Genomic DNA, 23,182 nt, shown 5'->3' on the forward strand with positions numbered 1-23,182 from the left:
AAGCTCTAATGTGTCCATATCCTTCACATCCATGACACTGAACCCCTTTTCCTTGATTTGACTTCTCTTCAGCTTTGAATCTTCTGCTAGGATCATAGGTCTTGCTAATGTCATTGGAAGTGTTCTTGACATTGGTTCTGGACTTCTGATCAACCCTTTTAATAAATCTGTTGAAGTGTTTTCCAAGCATGGCTATGGCTTCTAATAAATTTTCATTACTTCCACCATTGCTTTCTCTTGAATTATCTTCTGTGTTGGAAACAAAAGCTATGCTTTTGTTTTTCTTTTCAAAAGACTCACAGATACTTAACTCAAAGGTTTGTAGAGGACCAATGAGTTCGTCCAGCTTCATGTTGTTGATGTCTTGGGCTTCCTCTATGGCAGTCACCTTCATATCAAATCGCTTATGCAATGATCTAAGGATCTTTCTTACCAATTTTTCTTCATAGATTTTTTCTCCTAAGGCTCCTGAGTTATTTGAAATCTCAAGGACATTCATATAGAATTCATAAATGGTTTCATCCTCTTTCATCTTGAGATTTTCAAACTTAGTGGTAAGCATTTGAAGTCTCGACATCTTTACCTTGGATATGCCTTCATGTGCTGTTTTGAGAATATCCCAAGCTTCTTTAGCTAGTTCACAGTGTTGCACAAGCCTGAATATGTTCTTGTCAATTCCATTGAACAAGGCACTTAGGGCTTTGGAATTGCCCAAAGCTAGCTCTTCTTCAGTTTTGTTCCGTTGTGCTTCAGGAATTAGAACAGTGGTTCCATCTTCCATAAGCTTCTCAGGATGTTTCCATCCGCTTTCCACAGCTCTCCAGGCCTTGTTGTCCATAGACTTTATGACTGCTACCATATGAGGTTTCCAGTAGTCATAGTTAAAGCCATCCAGGATGAGTGGTCTATTCCCAAACACTAACAGTTCCTTCTCCATAGTACCCGAATTTTGATGTCCCTAGATCTCACCCAGATGTAAACAGGCAGAGTGCTTGCTCTGATGCCAATTGTAAATTCTAGTAACTCACGCTGGATGTCTTACAGGATGTTATGACATCCACAATTACACAACACACAACGTTAAAACAGAAACGCATAAAAACAATAAAGAACACACAAATTTGTTTACCCAGTTCGGTTCAAACAACCTACTCTGGGGGCTACCAAGCCAGGGAGGGAATCTAATATAAGCATAATTAATTCGGAGTTAAACTCCCCCATTTACAACTCCTTACTTAAAACCTACCCAATGTAATTCCAATCTATTCCTAGACCTGAGTATCTCCACTCACTCCCCCTCAATCACAGCAGTGATTACAAATAAATATTAAACAAATTCAGAGAGAAGACACACTTCAAAAACACACATTGATCTGCTTAAAAGCTTCAATCAAGAAACACACACTCGTGTTTAAAAGCTTAGAGTGACAATTAACAAAAACAACCTATTCCAATGCAATCATCAAAGACAATTGCTTGGAGTACAAGAGACAACTACAAAACTATGGTTCTTCACAATTAACAATCTACTCTCTCTGCGTTCCAAATTAAGATTGCAGATTTTTTATATGCAGCTCTTGGGCCTTGGGCTTTTTTAGAAACACATTATGGTTAACCAAGTTAACCTAATTTACACGCCATCTGATTGTTACAGTATGTGCTGTCAACAAAATCTTCTAGATGAAATATTCAGCACACAATAAAAGGTTTCCTAAATTGTAGATTGAGAGAAATCAGGAAACACAATTAATAAGATATAACAGCTCCTGCTGTCACACAAGGATGTCATGACATCGGTCATGACATTCACTACAGAACCTGTATTAGCTTAACACATATGCAGCCTGCATAACACAATATCAAACATGTCATGACATCAGTCAAGATATTAAACACTCAGGTATGTTTTACCACAAATGCAGCCAACATGAAAAACGTCTTCAATAGACGTTTGAGATTTCTCAAATGATGAAACTGCATGTTAGAAAGCAGACATTTGGAGAAGGTAAACCATTTTTCGCTGCAGGTTAGAATGCATTGATTGTGGAGAACAGATGGAGTTAGAAAGTGAAATTAAAAAATAATGAAGCGTAAGGAAATAGGAAAAACGGAGAAGGGAGTAAATTAAGGGCCAAAAACAAATGATGTGGTTGGCTGTGGAAGCAAATGGGGCATAAAAATCTTTTTCAGAACATTCAATCTTCTTATATGATAGATACTATGTCTCGATTATGCTCTCTTTTTACTCTTTCGTAACAGTAAACAAAACAAAAGTAACAAGACATTTTCACAAGAATGCATTGAATTACATATCAAAAGTGAACAAAGGCAGTGAAATGAGACACTTGCACAATAATATATTAAAATTCATAAAAATATAAGTATAAGACAACTTGTTAAATTTCATAAATGTTATAGAAAGCCAGTGCATTAATTTTAATAGGAGTATACAAAATAATATTTAAAAATTTAGATCGGTCATTGACTCGGTCAAGTCCCTTAGTTACTAGTCCGACTAGTGTATCACTGCTCATATAAAATAAAATATATTTATGAAATAAAATTTTTGACATAAATTTTATAACTACGTGAATCATTGATCATATCACATAAATTAATCCAATTTATATAGATTTAAAATAAAATATATTTATGAAATAAAATTCTTAATTTAAATTTCATAACTATAGAATCTAAAGTAAGTTTTAAACATAGTCGATAAGAATACAAACTCAAATAAGATATAGTAAGATATTACAATATACTTTAAAATATTATCTAGACATGAGAGAGAGGGAAAACATGTAGTTTTGACGATTTAAAAAAATAAACATAAAAAATTCAACCTATCAATTTAAAAAATCTATCGATTCATTGATTTGACGGATGAATCGGCCGGATGACACTAGTTTTCTCCAAGTCAATTACAACTATTATCCTATTTTCTCACTTTGACTATCATTCTCTTCAATTTCCGGTCTGACGCGCCAGTCCAATTCGGGTTTTAAAATACTCATATAAAGCTTTTACAAAAATGTAAGGAATGCTTATCAAAGCTTTTACAAAAATGCAAGGAATGCTTATCAAAGCTTTCAAATATGCAAATGCTTTTGTTTCCATTCTTAACAATATCATATGCTAAATACAATGATACTTTGTTCCCATACTTCAGTATAATTAGTTATCAACAAATGGAGTAATTGACTAATATAAAGTTACAAGCTAGAATTATAAAACATTATATGTACGAAAATAGAAACGGCATTACTAATTAACAAGAATTATCAAAAAGCGTCTCTGGATGGGACATAACTGTGATAAATACACTTGAAGACAAATTGCTACGTTTACGACTCCCTATTGGTTACTTCACATTAGTTCCTGTACAAACAAAAGTAACATTGTACGATTTTCTTTCTTTGTTTTTTCCACATACATCTTGCAAGTTGCGCCACTATCTTCAAATATCTTATTATTATATTATTATTTTCTTCATCATATATTAAAGATGAGAATTGCTATGTGTACACTAAAATCTTACACCATAGATGTACACCGTAGCACATATAACATGCCCATGTGGTTATTTGTGTATTAGACCAAACAAAAATAAATATTAAATATTTAAAAAAAAGAAAACCGTATCATTATACGGTGTGGGTGTTGCTTTGAGTGTAAAGATAATATTTCCTATTAAAGATCCATAATTAAAGAACTCGTTATCACTTAAGTCTTGAAATCTTCTTCTTCTTCATATATATATATATATATATATATATATATATATATATATATATATATATATATATATAAAATCTGAATCCGATGCAGTCACTTTTTATGCAATCAAACAATTAAAATATAATATAATTAGATGCTTAATTTTGATAGAATTGATTAGAAAATAACAATAACTAAATCTTATTTCTTGAGTTGGGTCGATTACATAGATTATCATTTGTCACATTGTTCTATTAATAACTCAACTTATATATAAATTATTAATCTCGATATTTTTTATAATAATTTTTATTATAGTTTTTTAGACTTTTTTTCTTTCTCTAATTGCTTAACTTCTCTCCATATATATTCTCCTTACCACCGAAGTTAGATGTCTTTTAACTACATGCACAAACCACCTAAGTCTATTTTCCATCATTTTCTCTACGATATGTGCTACCCTAACACTCTTTCTATTATTTTCACTTCTAATCCTATTCTTTCGGTCTTACCACACATCCCACACAATATTCCCATGGTTAAAACACTTGCTTTATTATCGTGTTGATAATTAAGCGCCCAACATTTTTGTCCGGTAGAACATTCGTTTCTGCACCCAACACTTCCTTTCAGTTTGAACAATATCATTGTGTCACATAAAATTCCTGAAGATTTCCTCCATTTCAACCACCCAACTTGAATTCAATAGTTACATCTCCACACACACACACACACACACACATATATATATATATATATATATATATATATATATATATATATATATATATATATATATATATACACTCTCTCCGACTTGAATTATAGGCAAATATTTTCTTTTAGGTTCATTAAGTAATGAATATATTTGGTTTACATAAAAAACCAGATACGTTCATTATTCAATGAACCTAAAAAAAGAATATTTACTTATAATAATGGTTAGAGGGAGTATATATATATATATATATATATATATATATATATATATATATATATATATATATATATATATATATATCATATGAGAATGCTTTTTTTATATGAGAATGTGAGAATGAATCTGAACCATTGGATTTTAAAATAAATGGTGAAGATTATAGGTGAATCTTTTTTTTCTCTTTCTTATATTTTGAAATAAATGATGTAGGAGAGAGAAAAAAGATTCACCCATAATCTTCACCATTTATTTTAAAATCCAATGGTTCAGATTCATTCTCACATTCTCATATAAAAAAGGCATTCTCATATGATATGCCATATATATAATATATATATATATATATATATATATATATATATATATATATATATATATATATATATATATATAAAAAGGAGAGATATTCTTACTACATATCTTCACCATTAATTCAGCTCAATCTAATTGCTAAAAATAATGAGTAATTAAATATGGAGATAGAAAACTAATACTCATTAATTTTAACCATTAAATTGAGAAGAATTAATGATTAAGATGTGACGATAAATTACTATTGGAGTAAGAATACATCTTATATATATATATATATATATATATATATATATATATATATATATATATATATATATATATATATATATATATATATATATATATATATATATATATATATATATATATTGGAATGCCATCTTTATATGAGAATGTGAGAATGAATCTAAACCATTGAATTTTAAAATAAATGGTGAAGATTATGTGTAAATTTTTTTTTTCTCTTTCCTACATCATTTATTTTAATAATTGAGGAGAGAGAAAAAAAGATTCACACATAATCTCCACCATTTATTTTAAAATCTAATGGTTCAGATTTATTTTCACAATTCTCCATATAAATATGACATTCTCATATATATATATATATATATATATATATATATATATATATATATATATATATATATATATATATATATATATATATATATATATATATATATAATATGAAGTTTCAGGGATTCATTAATGGGAAAAAAGGAAATGCACTGACAGTGTAAAATATTTTTACACTGTCAACCAATGAGAAACATGCATCAGAATAAAACCCATTTTTAATTTTAAAAAACTATAATTATATGGTAAATTAAAGCATTTTGATTGGTTGTATGTGTAAAACTGATTTACACTGACAGTGCACTATCTTTAAACTCTTCATTAATAACACACTATCCATATCGGTCCTTTTTGCAATATCAAATTAATAATCATGCCCTATAAAAAAAACCTCTATCTGTCATTTTTTACACACATACATACATATTTTTTTCCTTTTTCTTTCATACAAAACTTGGCATTATCATTTTCAAATTTCTTTTGACTTAAGTTTAGAATTTTCTTTTTTTTGGTCAAGTAGAGTCTGATTTTACCAAAACAGGCAAATTATGACGTTTCGATATTTTAATACAAAAAAAAAAAATGATTTGTTTGTTAACTGGTGGGGTAGCAAGATGGGATGAGGTTGATTAATTAGGAAAGGTAACTCTCTGTGTGTTGCTTTCACTCTTAGCTTTTGTATATATGTATTACTACTTTTGGGGATGTATAGTTTTTTCTTTCTTTTGATTCTTTAGATCTTATTTATTTTTAACATTATTTTCCTTTTTTAGACTCAACCCTTTATTCCTATCTCTTCTCTCCTTCATTTTCTCAATATTTGATGCAAATCTGTTTCCTTTTGAAGTTTCTTTTCTTGCTGGTAAGTTGAGGAAAATCACTTCTTTGAAATGAGAAATATATCTTTAACCTAGGTGTTTATATAGACCCTTTTCCTAGGAAGCTATTTTACACCATTAAATTTTCTCATCAAAATACTTTGACAATTATCCCATTTCTTTGTTTCTTTCAGCCTTAAGAGTTCAATTCAACCTTAAGATTTCTGTTTGATTGGTTGGTAAGTGATTCTAATAAATCTCTTGCATTTTTATTTATCTCCCACAGTTTTTCTAGATCTTGAAAGCTATTATATTTTCATCCCCTTTTCCTTTTAAGGTTTGAAATATGTGATTTTCTTTCTTGGTGAGGATTATCTTGTTATATATTGACCATAAAATTCTATAAATTTTTTTATTATTTTTTTTTGTTGATGTTGTGATTTCAGCAAATCAAGATGGTGAGAGGGAAGACGCAGATGAAGCGTATAGAGAACGCAACAAGTAGGCAAGTAACGTTTTCAAAGAGAAGAAATGGTTTGATGAAGAAAGCATTTGAGTTATCAATTTTGTGTGATGCTGAAGTTGCTCTTATTGTTTTTTCACCAAGAGGAAGAATTTATGAATTTGCTAGTTCAAGGTATGTATGTCATGTACTTGTTTTATATTTTATTTATTAATTTTATTAATAGTTTTCTAATTCCAGTATGAAGCTTTAGGCTTTTTCTATGCTACAATAGAGATAACCTAGTAATTGGAGTGAAGGAGTTAAATAGTTGAGTAATAAAGACAATACTAATCTTTGTTGTTTAGAAAAAAATCATGTATACAAATCACAATGTATTCAACTATATTAATTAAATATATTTAAAGCTGCTTAAACTTAATTCATGATCAAAACTATCATATGTTAGAAAATAATTTTAACTCTTAATGCTTAATCTCACACACCTACCTACCTTAAGTATGGAGAAATGAAAAAAATCCGAATTCAAATTCATGTAAATCAATGATTTAAATCTATCATCTGAATTGTATCTACGGAACAACAATTAACATATATACTTAATTATATGAAATAAGTAATGATATATTATATATTGAGATGAAGTGAGAGATTAAACACAGAAGTCAAACATATAATTACCAGCACCACATAAATTAAGATTTCATTTCTCTCATGATTAGTAATAAAAACATTATAATTAGATTTATGTCAAGGGTGGTATGCCAATAATTTTCTGTTGTTATCATTAATATGATTATTATCATCAAACTTACGCTTCTATAATTATTATCTTTTGTTGTGACTCATATCTATGGTTTGGAGCAGTTTATGTAATTGTAACATGGGTTAGGCATCTGCCTTTCTCCCAAGGTCAGTTTTATTAGATTTGTTCGATTTTTCTTGGTTTAGGTGAGGGGAAGAAGGTGGTCTTAGATTTGGTTTCCTTCTGCCATTCTACGATTTAGATTATTTGGAAGTTTTGTAATAAGGTTATTTTTTGAACTTAGAACTTGTCGGTTCATCATTGGATGACCTCCATTATTTGTCTAATTTGGATGTGAGTTATTTCTCATCCCCGGGGAGCTATTTTTTCTCTGGTGGATTGAGAGTAAGACCCACTCGTTTGCCTAGGTATTTAGGGGTTAGCCGCATTGCCAGCTGCTTCCCTTCAAGATGGAGGTAGTCTCTTTCGCCTTCCTAGAGATGGTTCTTTTGAGTAGTTTTCTCCTACGATTTTCAGAGTAGGTGTGTCATGGTGTTTTTTTTTGTTAAGCAATGAGATTCAATATAAACGGTTGAGTACAAAAAATACTCTCCCGTGGTGTTTGTCTTTGGCTTCTTGACCATCGTTTGATTCTGGTTTTGTGGCTTTGTGTGTGTTTGGTGTTTTTGTTTGAGAGAATTGTTAACGCTCTTTGTTGTCGTTGGTAGTTTCTCTCTTGTACGAATTATTTATTATTCTTAATATTATTATATTTGAAATTCCAAAATAAATTTCAATAATATTTTTGGAATTAATACAAAATGTTATTTGTAATAATGCTCCTTTTGTATTTACATATTATTTATTCTCATGGTATTTGTAGACATAGACTCTGATATTTTCTATCCCTTTTTTCCTCTTTAATTCCTTTCTAACATGTGTTCGACTATTAAGAAAATAGCTTTCACGTTTTCCTCTTTCTTCATGTTTTACATTCTTGCCCTTCACATTTCCTTCTAATGGAACACGACGATGAAACCATTAACAGCGTCGTTCACTCTGAATCGCCCATACCACCTAATAATCCCATACCACAAACTCCTCTCATCACCGATGAGAACCAAACCACAAACACTTCCAAAATTTATCAAATGATAACCCAATAATGACAATCGTCTCTCCATCCCTTAACAACAACTGCCAATTTTGGTCTTGATTTATGATGGTTTATACTCTCTCAAGTAACAAATTAAGGTTTCTTGACAGAACCCTAATTATCCCTACACAGAGAAAAATCGTTTGTCAATTGTATGGGGGCTTTGCAATACATTGATCATTGCATAGAGGACAAACTCAATCGAAGATGAAATTTCTCAGAGCGTGGTGTAGATGGATATCGAGCTTAACCTTTCGCAAGAATTCGAGGAATGATATCACTAAAAGGATCATTTACGCATCTTTTACTTCCAAAAAAGAAATCTACTCCCCAAAACAAAGTGATCAATCTGTTACACAATATTATTACACTCTAAAAAACTTTGGCAAGAATTGAATAATGTTCACCCTATTCTTATTTGTTCTTACTTGGTTAAATATTATTGCAATTTAATTCCAACAATCTAAGAATGTTGCGAAGGTGACTATGAAATTTGTTTCCTAAAAGGACTGAATGAGGAAATCATACCAGTTCACTCAAAAATCATGCTCATGAACACTTTTCCATAAATCAAAAAATTCTTCTCTATACTAATTCAACAAAAATGACATTACACTACTCTGATTGATGATAAAACTAAGGGCCAATATTGCTAACCCTAATACTAGTAGGATAAAACCAACAAATGGAAAATAAAAGAACATAATCACAACAAAATGACAAAATGTGGAAACTCGAAAACCGAAGAAAAAACCACGACCATTGTCAATAGCCAACCAACGAATAACATTATGTGAAATTGTTACACATAATATACCCTCAACTAACCCAGACACTCATACCCTCCAAAACAAATATTTAACTATACTTCACAACACTCTAATACAAAAGTATAATAGAACAAAGAAAGTCAAATACAAGTTTAAAGTGCTTTTGACTAGTACATCCTATAACGAAGAACTTGTATCCTATATATAGCTTTGGACTGCCTCTTAATTCAGAAAACTAAGTGATGAGAGACTTCTTCTACATGTATATTTTCAACCAACCCCAACAATCTCCACCTTGACTGAAAATAATACATAAGATTTTATTGTCTTCACCGACAATCATACTCCATCATAAAGGGTATAGTCACTTGACGTTACACCACTCCAAGAATTTTCACATTGTCTTCACCGACAATCACATTTTTAAAACTATCATACTCTCTCATAAAGAATATATTTCACTTAAAGATAAACCACTTTAAGAATTTCATATTGTCATCACCGACAATCATATACTTTATAATAAAAAATAAATTCCACTTGATGCTAAACCACTCCAAGAATTTTACATGTCAAAAACTAGTTTGAAAATTTATGGTGCAGCTTCCTTGTTGGAAGGAAGCTGTTCAACCGTCGACATATTCTTGCACCTTGTGTAATCTTGATTGTATCAACACTTATTTAACTTGAACTTTCCACAAGTCAAAAAATAATTCTTCTATTAATTTTCTCTAGTCCAAACTGCAGAGCGGAACTTGTGACTGCAACTCCTTTCACAACACCACCCTTCTATTCTCATGTGGAAGATCAGATAAAACTGCAACCAAATAGCATACTAGAAATACTTATCCCTGGATCGAACCATAAGCTCTAATACCAGTTGATAGAAAAAATAGGCAAAAAGAAAATAAAAGAACATAATCACAACACAAGAACACAACGTGAAAACTCCAAAACCGACGAAAAAACCACAATAATTGTCAAAGACAACTAGAGAATAACACTATATGAATATTGTTACAACTCATAATATACACTCAACTAACCTAGTCCCCCAGTACACTCACACCATCCAAAATAAATATTTAACTACATCTCACTTCACTCTAATACAAGAGTATAAGGTAACAAAGAAAGTCAAATACAAACTTAAAATGCTTTTTATTGGTATATTTTGTAACAAAGAACTGATATCCTATATATAGCCTTGAACTTCCTTTTCATTCACAAAACTAAGCGATGGTAGTGGTAGTGGTTTTAACTCCCCGGGGACTATAGTAAAAGCATTAGAGTATGTAGTTACTGTTACAAACATCGACATACATGGAAATTTGTTTCAAGAAATACGGTCTCCCTCCTTATTTTAAAAGACTTACCTAACTCACTATTCAAATAATGATGCTTCAGGTGATGGATCCTTATCTTAACATGATTAGGACATTAACAATGTTCCAGGCAATCTAGTTTTCACTCCCAACTAACAAAAAACTCTATGGGAATTGTTACAAAATTTTCCTATACAAGCTTCCTCCAATGTCCATCATCTTAATTCATCAGTCTAGTCACCTACAAGTATTCCTTCCTTTCTAAATTTTTTCCATCTCAATGGTAGCAATAACTTTATAATTGACAAAGGCGCCAATGATCACATGCACCACTCCAAACAAAATTTCAAAGCTTTAATAGAAATAAATACTATTTTCATTAAACTTTCCAATAGGCCCCCCATCATCACTAATTACTCGAGCAAAATTAATTGTTTCTCGGATTTTTATCTCACTCGTGTTCTCTTAATCGAATTTTACAAAATTTAATTTTTTTACTTAAACGTGCATCTTTCATAGACTGTCACATTTACTTTTGTTGAAATTGATGCACATTTCTAGAATATTCTAGCCAAAATATAAGACCATGTTTAGAGAAAACAAGAATAGTCTAAAGTTGCTACATGTTTCTAGAGTGTTCCAATAAATCTTAGATTGACTAATAGCCTAGAAAGTTCTATATCAATGTAATATAGAAAAGTCAAACAAACACCTAGATAGTTCTATTCTAGAAACATCCTCAAGCACCTATAAATAGACAAACATATGTGTAATTGTATTTAATCCTTTAAGCCTTTAAGGTCCAATATCAATAACAATGAAGGCTTCATTCTACTATTACTCTCCTCCTAATTACAAATTGATTACTTATGTGTTTCCATGCTCCGATACTAGCTCACACACTACTTGCTACTATCTTTCAACTATCAACCAAAGCTCTTTACACTATCCAACTACATTCTAAACTATCACTACTACCTCAAATACCAACAGTGTTATCAGAGCTACGTTCGGTCAATCACAGGGCGTAGAAAACTATTTCTTCTTGTCACCAACTATTTTATTAAAACTAGAAAATGAGGTCTTTGACGCAAACACAAAGGAGTACAAGTAGCTACACGACCTGACTCTGTTTGAGTTCAAAACCAAAACTAAAAATGAGAGAGAGAAGTTTAGGTAGCCTAACAGTCCGACCCTTTTAATTTCAAGTCTAACTAATGTCATAAATCTATGGCAAACAAAGCTCAAGTTTTGATAGAGCACAAGTCCAGGCGATAAAAAATTGAAACCTGTGGCCTCTGAGGCTCAACTTGAGTACAAGCTGAGGGAGACAAATACATCTACTAGAGCAAGAAAGAGTCCCTGTCAAAATTCTTCTACAAGAATGACAACGAGACTCATAAACAACTAAGAAGCAAAAGTGATTCTTGTCAGAATTATTCAATAAGAACGACAAGGAGATTCACAAGCAACTAGACAATAAAAGTGGTCCTTGTTAGAAGTCTTTAACAAGACAAAGGAATATCACAAGCGCAACTAAGGAGCGTGAATGATTCTCGTCAAAAGCCTTCAATAATGATGAAAAAGAGTTTAATAACAATCATTGTGACAAGTAGTGTGACAAAATATAATCACGGTGAAGGTAATGCTTTTCAAAATAGAATATATTACATAAGAGTATCAATGGAGGAGGAGATAGCTTCACAAATTCACATTTGAACAACTATGGAGTACACTTGGAGTTACGGAAATATGCATCAAAGAGGAGTGTTGAAATTGATGCACATTTTTAGAATATTCTAGCAAAAATATATGACAATGTTTAGAGAACTAAAATAGTCTAAAGTTGCTACATGTTTCTAGAGTGTTCCAATAAATCTTAGATTAACTAATAGCCTAGAAATTTCTATATCAATATAATGTAGAAAGACAAACAAAAGCATAGATAGTTCTATTCTAGAAACATCCTCAAACACCTATAAATAGGCAAGCATATGTGTAATTGTATTTAAGCCTTCAAGTCTTTAAGGTCCAATATCAAATGTTCGTTTGGAGTTCAAGAAGAAAACTTTGTAGGCTTTATGTTAACTTCAATGGAGATAGAGGCCAACATAGATATGTGCCAATCAATAATGAATATAAAGAGTTCAACCACCATTAAGGAGGTACAAAGATTAATGAGGTAGACTGATGCGCTCTCTCGTTTCCTCTCATGTGCCAGCGATAAAGCTTTTTACTTTTTTACCACTTCTAATAGGAAATTTTCTTGTCATACCGCAATGAACCCTAATTTTTATAGAAGAATATAACATCTTGATATTGAACTTCATATTGTCAGCCAATAGCTCTAAGTTGGTATCTTTCATCTTCTTCCCATTACTTCTTCAAACCAAATTGCAAATTTATTCCCCATATCTCTAAAACTTGCATAGTTTCAAACTACTTTCCAAAGATAGGATTCTTTTATAACCATTCTCCAACTTATAACGCAAGGATTAATTAGTTTTGTATCATTTCCTTCCTTTGTGGTTGTTAGTTACAACTCCTAGTCTTAGACATGCCAATGTACTATCCCTTTCTTCAATTCAATACATTTATTTTTTATCACTACCTATTAAAATATACTACCTCCGTTTCTTTATATAAGAGACAACTCAATTTTTATGTTCATTGAATAATTAATATATCTAGTCAATATACATACCAGATACATTGATTATTCAATGAACTTAAAAATTGACTTGTCTCTTATATAAAGAAACGGAGGTAGTAATAAATATAGATAAATCTTTGAAGTGTATATATTTTCTCACAACAATTACAAATTTAATTCCCAATTTTCAAAGAAATCTAAATTAACTTGTTTTCCTAACCGTATATACTATATATTCGTATATTGTCGAAATGTGATTCAGATAAGTAATTTAGTTATGTTACTTAATTTTTAAGTAATAAGTTAAGTGAGTTCATTAAGTCACTTGATATACAAGTAACTAACTATGTTCATGTCATGTTTGTATTTTTAATTGTTGTCTTAAGGAAGAAGTTTATGTTAAACAAACTTAAGGATTTATTGTGAAGGTGCATAAGACAAGGTACTGACCTTAATAACGATCTCTATGGCCTAAAATAAACTCCAAGAACCTGCAAATGAGATCTTAAATAAATTTGGTTATTCCAAGTGCAAAGTTGAACATGAAATCTATGTCAAAAGTTTAAATCAAGGGAGTTTGTATGCTTGTATGTGCGTGTTCTACTTAAAATTGAGAGTAATCATACAAAGAATGAAAACCTCAAACAACATATGAACATTGAGTTTGACATGACTGACCTAGGGACACCGAGGTACCTTCTTGGTCTAGATTTTGATAAAACTAGGAAGTGAATGGTAATCCACATGTTAATTTCCAACACATCATGCACTCTTATTGAAGCAAAAACTAAATTAGGAAAAAATGAAGATGAATAGGCACTTGATGATATTGTATACGAAAAGGTTATGGAATGCTCAAGATATGCTTGCAATTCTTAACCTAATCTATGTCACAATGTAATTAAGGTAAACAAGTTTATGCAGAAACCTAAAATGTCACATATGCAAGCAGTAACTATGGTGACATGTGTTAGTGCGTAAGCCACTTTTAGTAAGGATATATATATATATAGAGAGAGAGAGGGAAAGAGAGTGCATAATATGGGTTGTTATTATTGAAGATATTAAAAAATTGAATAACAATATGTATTTATATACATCTAAGTGACTTCTATACTGAGCAACTAACATAACAAACACTAACACTAACTTGGGTTAGGGCTACAACTTGGATTATGTCACAATATACCCCCTTATAATCCAAGTTATCGAACACAAACCAACCATAGCCAATCTTAACTATTCCTAATTTCTTTCTCAAACTCAGGAATCTCTTGATCTTCAATCCTTTTTGTGAAAATATCGGCCAACTGTGCTTCACTTGAGCAACGCCTCACTTTAAGTTCACCTCGGTTTACCTTCTGCCTTAAGAAGTGAAATATAGCTTTGATGTGGTTACTCCTTCCATGAAGAACTGGAATCTTTGCAAGATTTATGGCTGACTTGTTGTCGATCTGCAGCATCTGAAGTTTCTTCACTTTAACCTCTGTCTTTTCCAGTACAGATTTAGTCCTAATTTCTCGACACGCAGCATAACATCCTACTATACATTCAGCCTCACGATGATAATTCCACCACAAGTTGCTTTCTTAAGAACGATGAGAGCGTGGCACAAAATATTTGAAAGAAGTAACCACTTGTGCTACTTAGACCTTCCTTATCTTCACACCGATCATCATCTGAATAACAATTAATCACATCTTCTTTGCCTTCAGAACATTGTGGAAACAGAATTCCACTGTTTATCGATCCTTTTAAGTATCTCAAGATTCTTCTTGCAGCTTTCATGTGTGACACCATTGGTTCACTCATGTATCTGCTCACTAATCCAATTGAGAAACCTATATCAGGTCGACTGTTGCACGCATATCTTAGATATCCATCAATTTTTTGAACAAAGTTACATCGACTTTGTCCTCCTCTCCATGCTTCTCCTATTTCAACACTACTACGAAAAGGAATTTAACATCGGTTGGAATATGTATATAATCACACAGGTCCAGCGTGGTTATGTAGCATGTTGTTGTTTATGCAGTACTTTCAATCACGCCCTTGTCACTGTTATAGTAAACTTGAAAGTGGACCCCTTATGACAACAATTAAGCATTATAGCCATTGTGATATAGCTTATGAATAAATGTTAATAGTATCATACTAGAATCAACAATACACCATTTTTAAATTGATATCAAAATAAGTTGTATTAAGTACACAATTCCATTAAGTACATCAAAATATACGTAGAATGAATATCTAAGAATGGAGGAATAAATTTGAACAGCTTGAGCTAGGAAAATGATCTTTCCAACTTCTAAGAGAAGATAAAGTGTATAGAATTAAAGAACCAATAATGAGTAAACTATGCATGCATCTTTTGGTTTTTAAACTTCCAAGAGAAGAAGATGAAGAATCAAAAGGTACAATATAAAAGCAGAATAACCATAACACAAAAAACTTCATCCAAAGGAATCAAAATGAGTTCTCTTGCTCAAGCTACCAACAATACTGAGAATGAGGATGTTATTCCTGTAGAGGGTGCTTTGTTGCAAAACCATTCTCAGAATCAAGATGTTGTTGTTGTAGAGGTTTCTATAATGCAAAGCCATCCTCCTACTCATGGTGAGGAAAGAATACGGAGAGCTCTCAGGGTGAGGAGAAGAGTAAGAAGAAGAAGGCAGATAATTTTCTTCGACTCTAATGATGAGGAGGAGGTAGCCTATGATTGGTTAAGCTTCCTCTCAACCAGAGGATTTAGATTTGATTATTAGGGCCTTTTATAATGAAAGTTTATGTAATGAAATTTCAATCTTTCTTCTTAACTTCAGGGCTTTATCACTCCCTTAAGCTATCAACTTAAAGTAACAACTTAAACTAACAACTTAAACTATCTGCTTAAACTATAAACTAATATACTAACAAACAGCTCGAACGATAATTGTAATAGAAAATTCAACAGTTTCCATTGAACTTACTCGTAAGAAACTGCCTGTTAGTTGCATTTCTGTCATGTTCACTGCATCTGCAATTTCAACATGAACAATGCAATTCAAACCCTAAACCCTAAACATATATAACATCTTCAACTATTACATTTCATAACAAAGTAAATATTAAACATAAAGGAGATAACAAAACATAACATCTTTATATTTCAAGAAAATCTATCTAATTTCAGTTTGTTCTTCAATTTCTTTTTCTTCTTTTTTGAATCTTCATACATAACCTTCAAATAGCCTAAACCTTCCAGCTCTGACTTCATAATACTCTCATCTTCATTTCCCCATTTTTCTACCATATCGTCATCCCATATGAACAAATTATTGGTTTCATCACTCCTCCAAAATGGGCATCTCCAAAATAGTCTTCCTTTATTTTGTCCCTTCTTCCATTGGTACGAAACTATACGACCACAGAAATTTCCAGATCGAGATATTACAGCGGAAGAAGATATAGAAACACCTTTGGATGATTTTGTCTTCAAATGCAACACTAAAACGGAACTGAACAACAAAAATGTAAAAAATATTTGACGTACCTCAAAGTAGAACACTGTGTAGATGTTGTTGTCTTCTTCCCGACGATGTTTACGGCGTTGGTGTTATGGTTGTTTCTTTTATTAGTGGAAAAGTAGAAACAAACTGTTTACTAGATATAAAGAATCGCCAGTGTGTAACAACGCCTTTACAAAAGAACCATAGAGACATCCCTATTATTTTTTATTGAAATAAAAATAAAAATGTAAAGGTGCGCATTAACGTAAAAGAAATAAGTTATTTGAGTGAGCTGAGGTTCGAACACAGGAAAGCTTGATTGTATCACCACGGTTACAGAACTAACCTTAATTATATCCTTAAAATTTTTAATTAACAGATAAAAATAATATGTTAGCGCTTGAGTGTAGAAGTGTCACCACGGTTTTGAGAAGAACTGTGATGACTTTGGCGTTGTTGTTTGCGCGTTTTATAGGAATGCATATTTTGTTCAACAGGAAAAGATGCAAGATTTGAATCATCCATTCTGAATTTCTTGTGTATCTATTTGACACACTTTCTTTGATGTAGCATCAAACCTTGCTCGGTAATTTGAAATTCCATACCTAGAAAATAAGACAAGTTTCCCAAATCCGATATTTCAAATTCCCTCATCATCAGTTCTTTGAACTTCGACAAATTCTCCAAGCTATTTCCAGTTACCAGCAAGTCATCGATATATAAACAGATAATTGTGATATCTTGTTCCACGACCTGAAGATAGACACCAAACTCAAATTGCATTTGATGAATCCCAATTCTACTAAGTATGAATCGATCTTCTTGTTCCATGCCCTAGGTGCCTGCTTGAGGCCATAGAGCATTTTGTGCAGCTTGTATAATTTCCTTGATTCCTTATGTATCACAGACACAGGAGGTTGTGTCACATAGATGACTTTGTCTAAGGGACCATTCAAAAGGTTGATTTCACATCTAAGTGAAATGTCGACCATCCTTGCCTGATTGCCAAGGCTACCACCAATCCGACAGTCTCCAATCTTTTGACTGGCCCATATACTTCAGAATAGTCGAGTCTAGCTCTTTGAAGAAATCCCCAAGCTACTAATTTATCCTTATTCCTTGCTATCGACCCATCCGTATTGTGCTTCAACTTGAACACCCACTTCACTTTGATAGCTTTTGTGTATGCTGGCAATTCGAATAACTCCCACGTGTTGTTTCTTTTTATTGCTTGTAAATCTTCGACCCTAGATGACTTCCACTGTTTATTGTTAAAGCCTTGCTATAGTTAATTGGTTCAACACTCGCAAGTTAAGCAAAATGTACTAATTCTCCATCTGGTGTGACTTCATCATCACCAATCACTTCATAGTTTTGAAGTCTTGCTGGAGGAACTCTAGTTCTTTGAGCTCTTTGGCTTGTGCTAACCGCACCTGCCGGGCATCTCAATACTTAGTATACCCGTTACCATATCTTGAGTGATCAGTTGATTGAGAGACCTAAAATTCAAATGACTAAATCTCAAATGCCACAACCAACTATTCTTGTGGTCGACAACTGTTTTCAGACATTGTACCTCAGCCGAACTGATCATGATCTTAAATGTCCTATTCTTCGGTAGAGAAGATTTCAAGACCTAATTATTCTGAGTGTCGAATATTTCTAAGGCCTCATCTTTCATAACCATTGAGAAACATTTTTTGACCAGTTGTCCAACACTTAGCAGATTGCACTTTATTCTAGGTGCATAGAGTACATCCTTGATCATATATTTTGCTTCATTGCTCATTTGAATAACTATGTCGCCAGTACCTTCAGATTTCAACGAGCTATTATTAGGTAGTTTGACCTTGCTCTTCTTTGACTCGTCGAAATCTGCTAACCTCTCTCTTTGACAAGGCATGTGATTCGAGCAGTCTATGTCGATGAACCAGATCTTAAAGTCGACATGCTCATCTACAACTCCAACCACGAGCACCAAATATTCAGAAAGATGTGAATCTTGCCGCGTAAGGTTTGCTCCTTCATTCTTTCCTTTTGTCGCTCCTTTGTCTTTCCTGTACCAACAACTCTTGGCAAAGTGATCCCACTTTTCACAATTATAGACTGCACACCTTTTTTTTTCCTTCTTTGTCTTTTTGATAGGGTTTTCTTCTCTTCTTTTTGAGGATTCAGAAGCCCTATCATCGACCTTATAATTTTGAGGGTTCGACTAAGACTTCTTGCTCCGAGTCTTGTCTCCTTTGTCGTTGAACTTGTTGGAACCACCACGTTTCTTCCTTGTCTGAGCCTATATTGCTTGCATCAAATCTTGAACACCTTTCCTTTTGACAATCCGCGTCTCATGTGCCTCCAACGAACCAACCAAATCTTCCATTTTCATGGTTTTAAGATTGATGGATTCTTTAATGGCTACGATAACGTGATCAAAATGAGAGGTCAATATACCCATTACCTTCTCAACTATCATCTAGTCAGTAAGGGTTTTACCACAACCTTTCATGAGATGAACAAGATTCTGCACCTACAACACATAGCCTGTATGGTTTTCCTCTTCTCCAATCTGCAGTAATTCATACTGCCTCTGCAGTGTCTGCAACTTGACAATTTTAATCTTCTCACCTTCTTCATAATATTTGATGAGAATATCGCATGCCTCCTTCGTTGATTCAGCATGAAAAACCCGATCAAAATTCGCCGCATCTACCGATGACTGAATACAAAAGGAACTCTTGTTGTCTTTCTTCTTGGAATCCTTATGACCGACTCTCTGAGCATCAGTTTGCATTGTCACCAAGTTCAGGAACACCATTGATGATAACTTCCAGGGTTTCATAAAAAATGAACAAGGATTTCATCTGCTTGCTCCACCGGATCCAATTCTTGCCGTCAAGAATTGGGAATACTGTTGCCACCATTCATCTCTGCAGCAAATACAATTCACGATCTCTGAAAACACGACCACCGACGTGCAGTTCTTAAAAACCCGATCAAGAAATTAACTGGAAGCTTTAAATACCAATTTGTTAGTATGTGAGTCACTTTTAGCGAGGAGATAAAGAGAGAGAATGAAAAATAAAAATTGTTATTATCGAAGGTATTAAAAAACTAAATTACAATATGAATTTATATACACCTAAGTGACTTGTATACTAAGTGACTTGTATACTAAATGACTAACATAACAAACTCTAAAATGTTAATAACGTGATTATTTATGCACTTAATGAATTGAAGGTATAATGCAACTAACTAACAAGTTAATTGATGTAGTTATGTTATTACTTAATATCTTGAACCCTATTAGTGCTTTATAAGCCTTAACTCCTGAAATGTATAAGTATTCACTATGTAATCATGTTTCAGAAGTACAAAGTGTGTAAGCTGTATGTAGGGGAAAGATAAATTAGTAACAAATCAACTGTAGGTTGTTATGCACGCAAGAGAGTTAATGTATTATTTCTTACTATCTAACAGTGTGATTAACAGCTGAATTAGATTTGGCAAAAGTGTGATGTATTATCCTCCTCTTGATGTAATATATGCATTCAACGTGGGGTTGCAGTAGTTTTTTTAGGGCTTAATGATATTTCATAATATATGCATTCAGCATAAGTGAATCATGAGTGAGTTTTTTACTTTTCAATTTTCTCTTCCTTTTACATATCCTGTTGATATTTCATTTTCTCACATGTATCCTTCTGAGTTTTCTCATCTTCTATCCAATCATTAGCAAGTGCCTACTTATATATTGTGACCTTTAATTAATCAGTACCATTGGCTTTTAATGTTACAGCATTCTAGACACAATTGAACGATACCGCAGTCAAAGACGGATTAACAATACTCCAACAGCATCTGAATCTGCTGAAAATACTCAGGTTAATTTAATTACATATACTCTCTTCCTATTTATTTTTCTACATTCTCAATTTCAATATTATAGATTTTGAGTCAAATTTTTATATATATTACAGCGTTTGAAGGAAGAAGCAGAAAACATGATGAGAAAGATTGATCTTCTTGAGACATCAAAACGGTTAAACATCTTGAATTTATATTCATACTGACAAATATTTTTACAATACTCAATGTTTAAGATGAAAATATTTCGCGGTTGCAGAAAATTCTTAGGAGAAGGTTTAGGGACTTGTTCCGTTGATGAACTACAAAGGATAGAGCAACAGTTGGAGAACAGTATAACCAATATTCGAGCAAAAAAGGTTCCCATGATAAAAAAAAAATCATATAAAATATTAAAAGTTTACAGAAATATTTTTGCTTATGAACTTTTTATTTTTCAGGCTGAGGTTTTCAGGGAACAAATTGATCAGTTAAAAGAAAAGGTAAGCTGTTTATATATTATGTATAGAGAAAAAAACTCCTAACATTACGTAAAAAAGATTCTGATCTGAAGAAAATTATTTTGAAAACTATTCAGGAAAAAACCCTAGTTGCTGAAAATACCAGACTCTCTGAGAAGGTAAGTTCACTTTCTATATGAGAACTTTAACTTTTGGTATCAAAGTTGAATCATTCTGCCCTAGTTTTATGAATCTTGCAGTTATAATGGAATAATAAAATCCAAATTTTTCTGCAGTATGGTAGTTATTCATTAAAGGCAGCAAAAAACAATGAAAAAGAAAATATAGGTGAAGGTGAAGCTTATGCAGATCAAAGTGGTCCAAATTCAGATGTGGAGACTGAGTTGTTCATTGGTCTTCCAGAAACAAGAACAAGAAGAATTTCTTCAAAGTTAAGGAATAATTAATCTCTCTGACTATGAAAAAAAATAAGAGTAAGGAAAAATATTTCCTCCCATCATTCAGATAAATAATAATAATAAGGTGAATTTTGTGGGTAGTGATTTGTTTCATAATGTATCACTTTGATTCTCTCTTGCTTACAAGACTAAAATCACACAAAGACATGTGATCCAAATTAAAATCAATAAATTCATTATTTCTTGAACATTTCTTAAGACATTTATATTTGTGGAAAACATATTCAATGCCACTAGAGATCAAATCTAAATACTACCAAAAATCCATTCTTTATCTGTAGATTTTAACAAAAATATGTTGGAAATAAATTTCTTGAATTTTTTTTTACAAATTTGAGTTACCAGCTAAATTCTTTGTGATAATTATTTGCATAGTTATATGTAAAATCCGATGGTAATTAAAATTTGCAAGTCTACGGATAAAATTTACAATTCTACAATAGTAATAATATACTATAAGAATTAGACTTGTTCTACTTTGTTCAAATTCAACATCCCATATCTACATCATATAAATTCGTACCCACCACTTAAAAGATATATTCGGGACCAAAATTAAAAGATTTGTTGTCCTCACACATCTTTTCAAAAGATTAAAAAATATTTTTTTTCCATTTGCATCCTTATTCCTTCTTCTATATCCGTGATAAAATGTCAAAAATGTCTCATAATTTTGGTGATACATCTTTGAACGCATCAAATTCTTTTTTTTTTTTCAAAATTTTGTTCAGAAATACATCTTCATATATTTTTGAGGTTAATTAGGAGATGTATTTTTGAAAATACACCTAAAAAAGCATCACAATATTGGTTCTTTCATTTGTGCAGGCAGTAACATAAATTACAATTAACTCAGATAGACCACTGCTAGTAAGATACCATGACCATCACATAGTTTGTGGTATTCTTCAATTCCATCCTAGAAATGAAAGTTCACACTACTATGAAAAGCGCTTCTAATGTCGGACGTGAAAGACATTTTTCCTCAACAAAAGAATCGAAGTAACGAAGGATGTCATGAAAAATAATGTCTTAACACCTTAGTTTTTAAAACACTGAGATAAAGGTTTATTATGGCATGGGTTCGAACCCCAATTTCCACATTTTTATTATTTACAAAAACTAACACGTTTTTTATCTCGGTTTATTATAAAAACCATGGGGTCTTTAATTTTTTTTAATATATCTCGTTACAGTGTTTACCGTAATATTATATTTTTTAAATAAAACACGTTATAGTGTTTACAAAAAATATTACATTAATTGTCCATAAAGATTATTTGTTGGATCTTTAATTCCTTGATATTTTAGGAAACTCTTTCATGTACGGATCTTACATATATTTGTTTCTGGTGAAAAAAAGGTAAGACAATGAAAATCTATAATAAAAAATTTTCGGTACAAATAAAAATTTAATAGAACAA

General features: G+C 31.9%; 1 protein-coding gene across 1 annotated transcript; it reads left to right on the forward strand.

The window, feature by feature from the left end:
• Nucleotides 1-6,296: 6,296 nt before the first annotated feature.
• On the forward strand, nucleotides 6,297-21,829 carry LOC131618384 (MADS-box protein SOC1-like). Its single transcript, XM_058889618.1, has 9 exons — nucleotides 6,297-6,416; nucleotides 6,567-6,611; nucleotides 6,819-7,009; nucleotides 20,772-20,856; nucleotides 20,953-21,014; nucleotides 21,099-21,198; nucleotides 21,280-21,321; nucleotides 21,417-21,458; nucleotides 21,576-21,829. Exons 3-9 carry the CDS (start codon nucleotides 6,828-6,830, stop codon nucleotides 21,744-21,746), a joined length of 684 nt encoding a protein of 227 aa, XP_058745601.1. The 5' UTR covers nucleotides 6,297-6,416; nucleotides 6,567-6,611; nucleotides 6,819-6,827; the 3' UTR covers nucleotides 21,747-21,829.
• The last annotated feature ends 1,353 nt before the right edge of the window (nucleotides 21,830-23,182 follow it).

Source organism: Vicia villosa, linkage group LG7 (genome assembly GCF_029867415.1).
Source record: "Vicia villosa cultivar HV-30 ecotype Madison, WI linkage group LG7, Vvil1.0, whole genome shotgun sequence".
Lineage (NCBI taxonomy): Eukaryota > Viridiplantae > Streptophyta > Magnoliopsida > Fabales > Fabaceae > Vicia > Vicia villosa.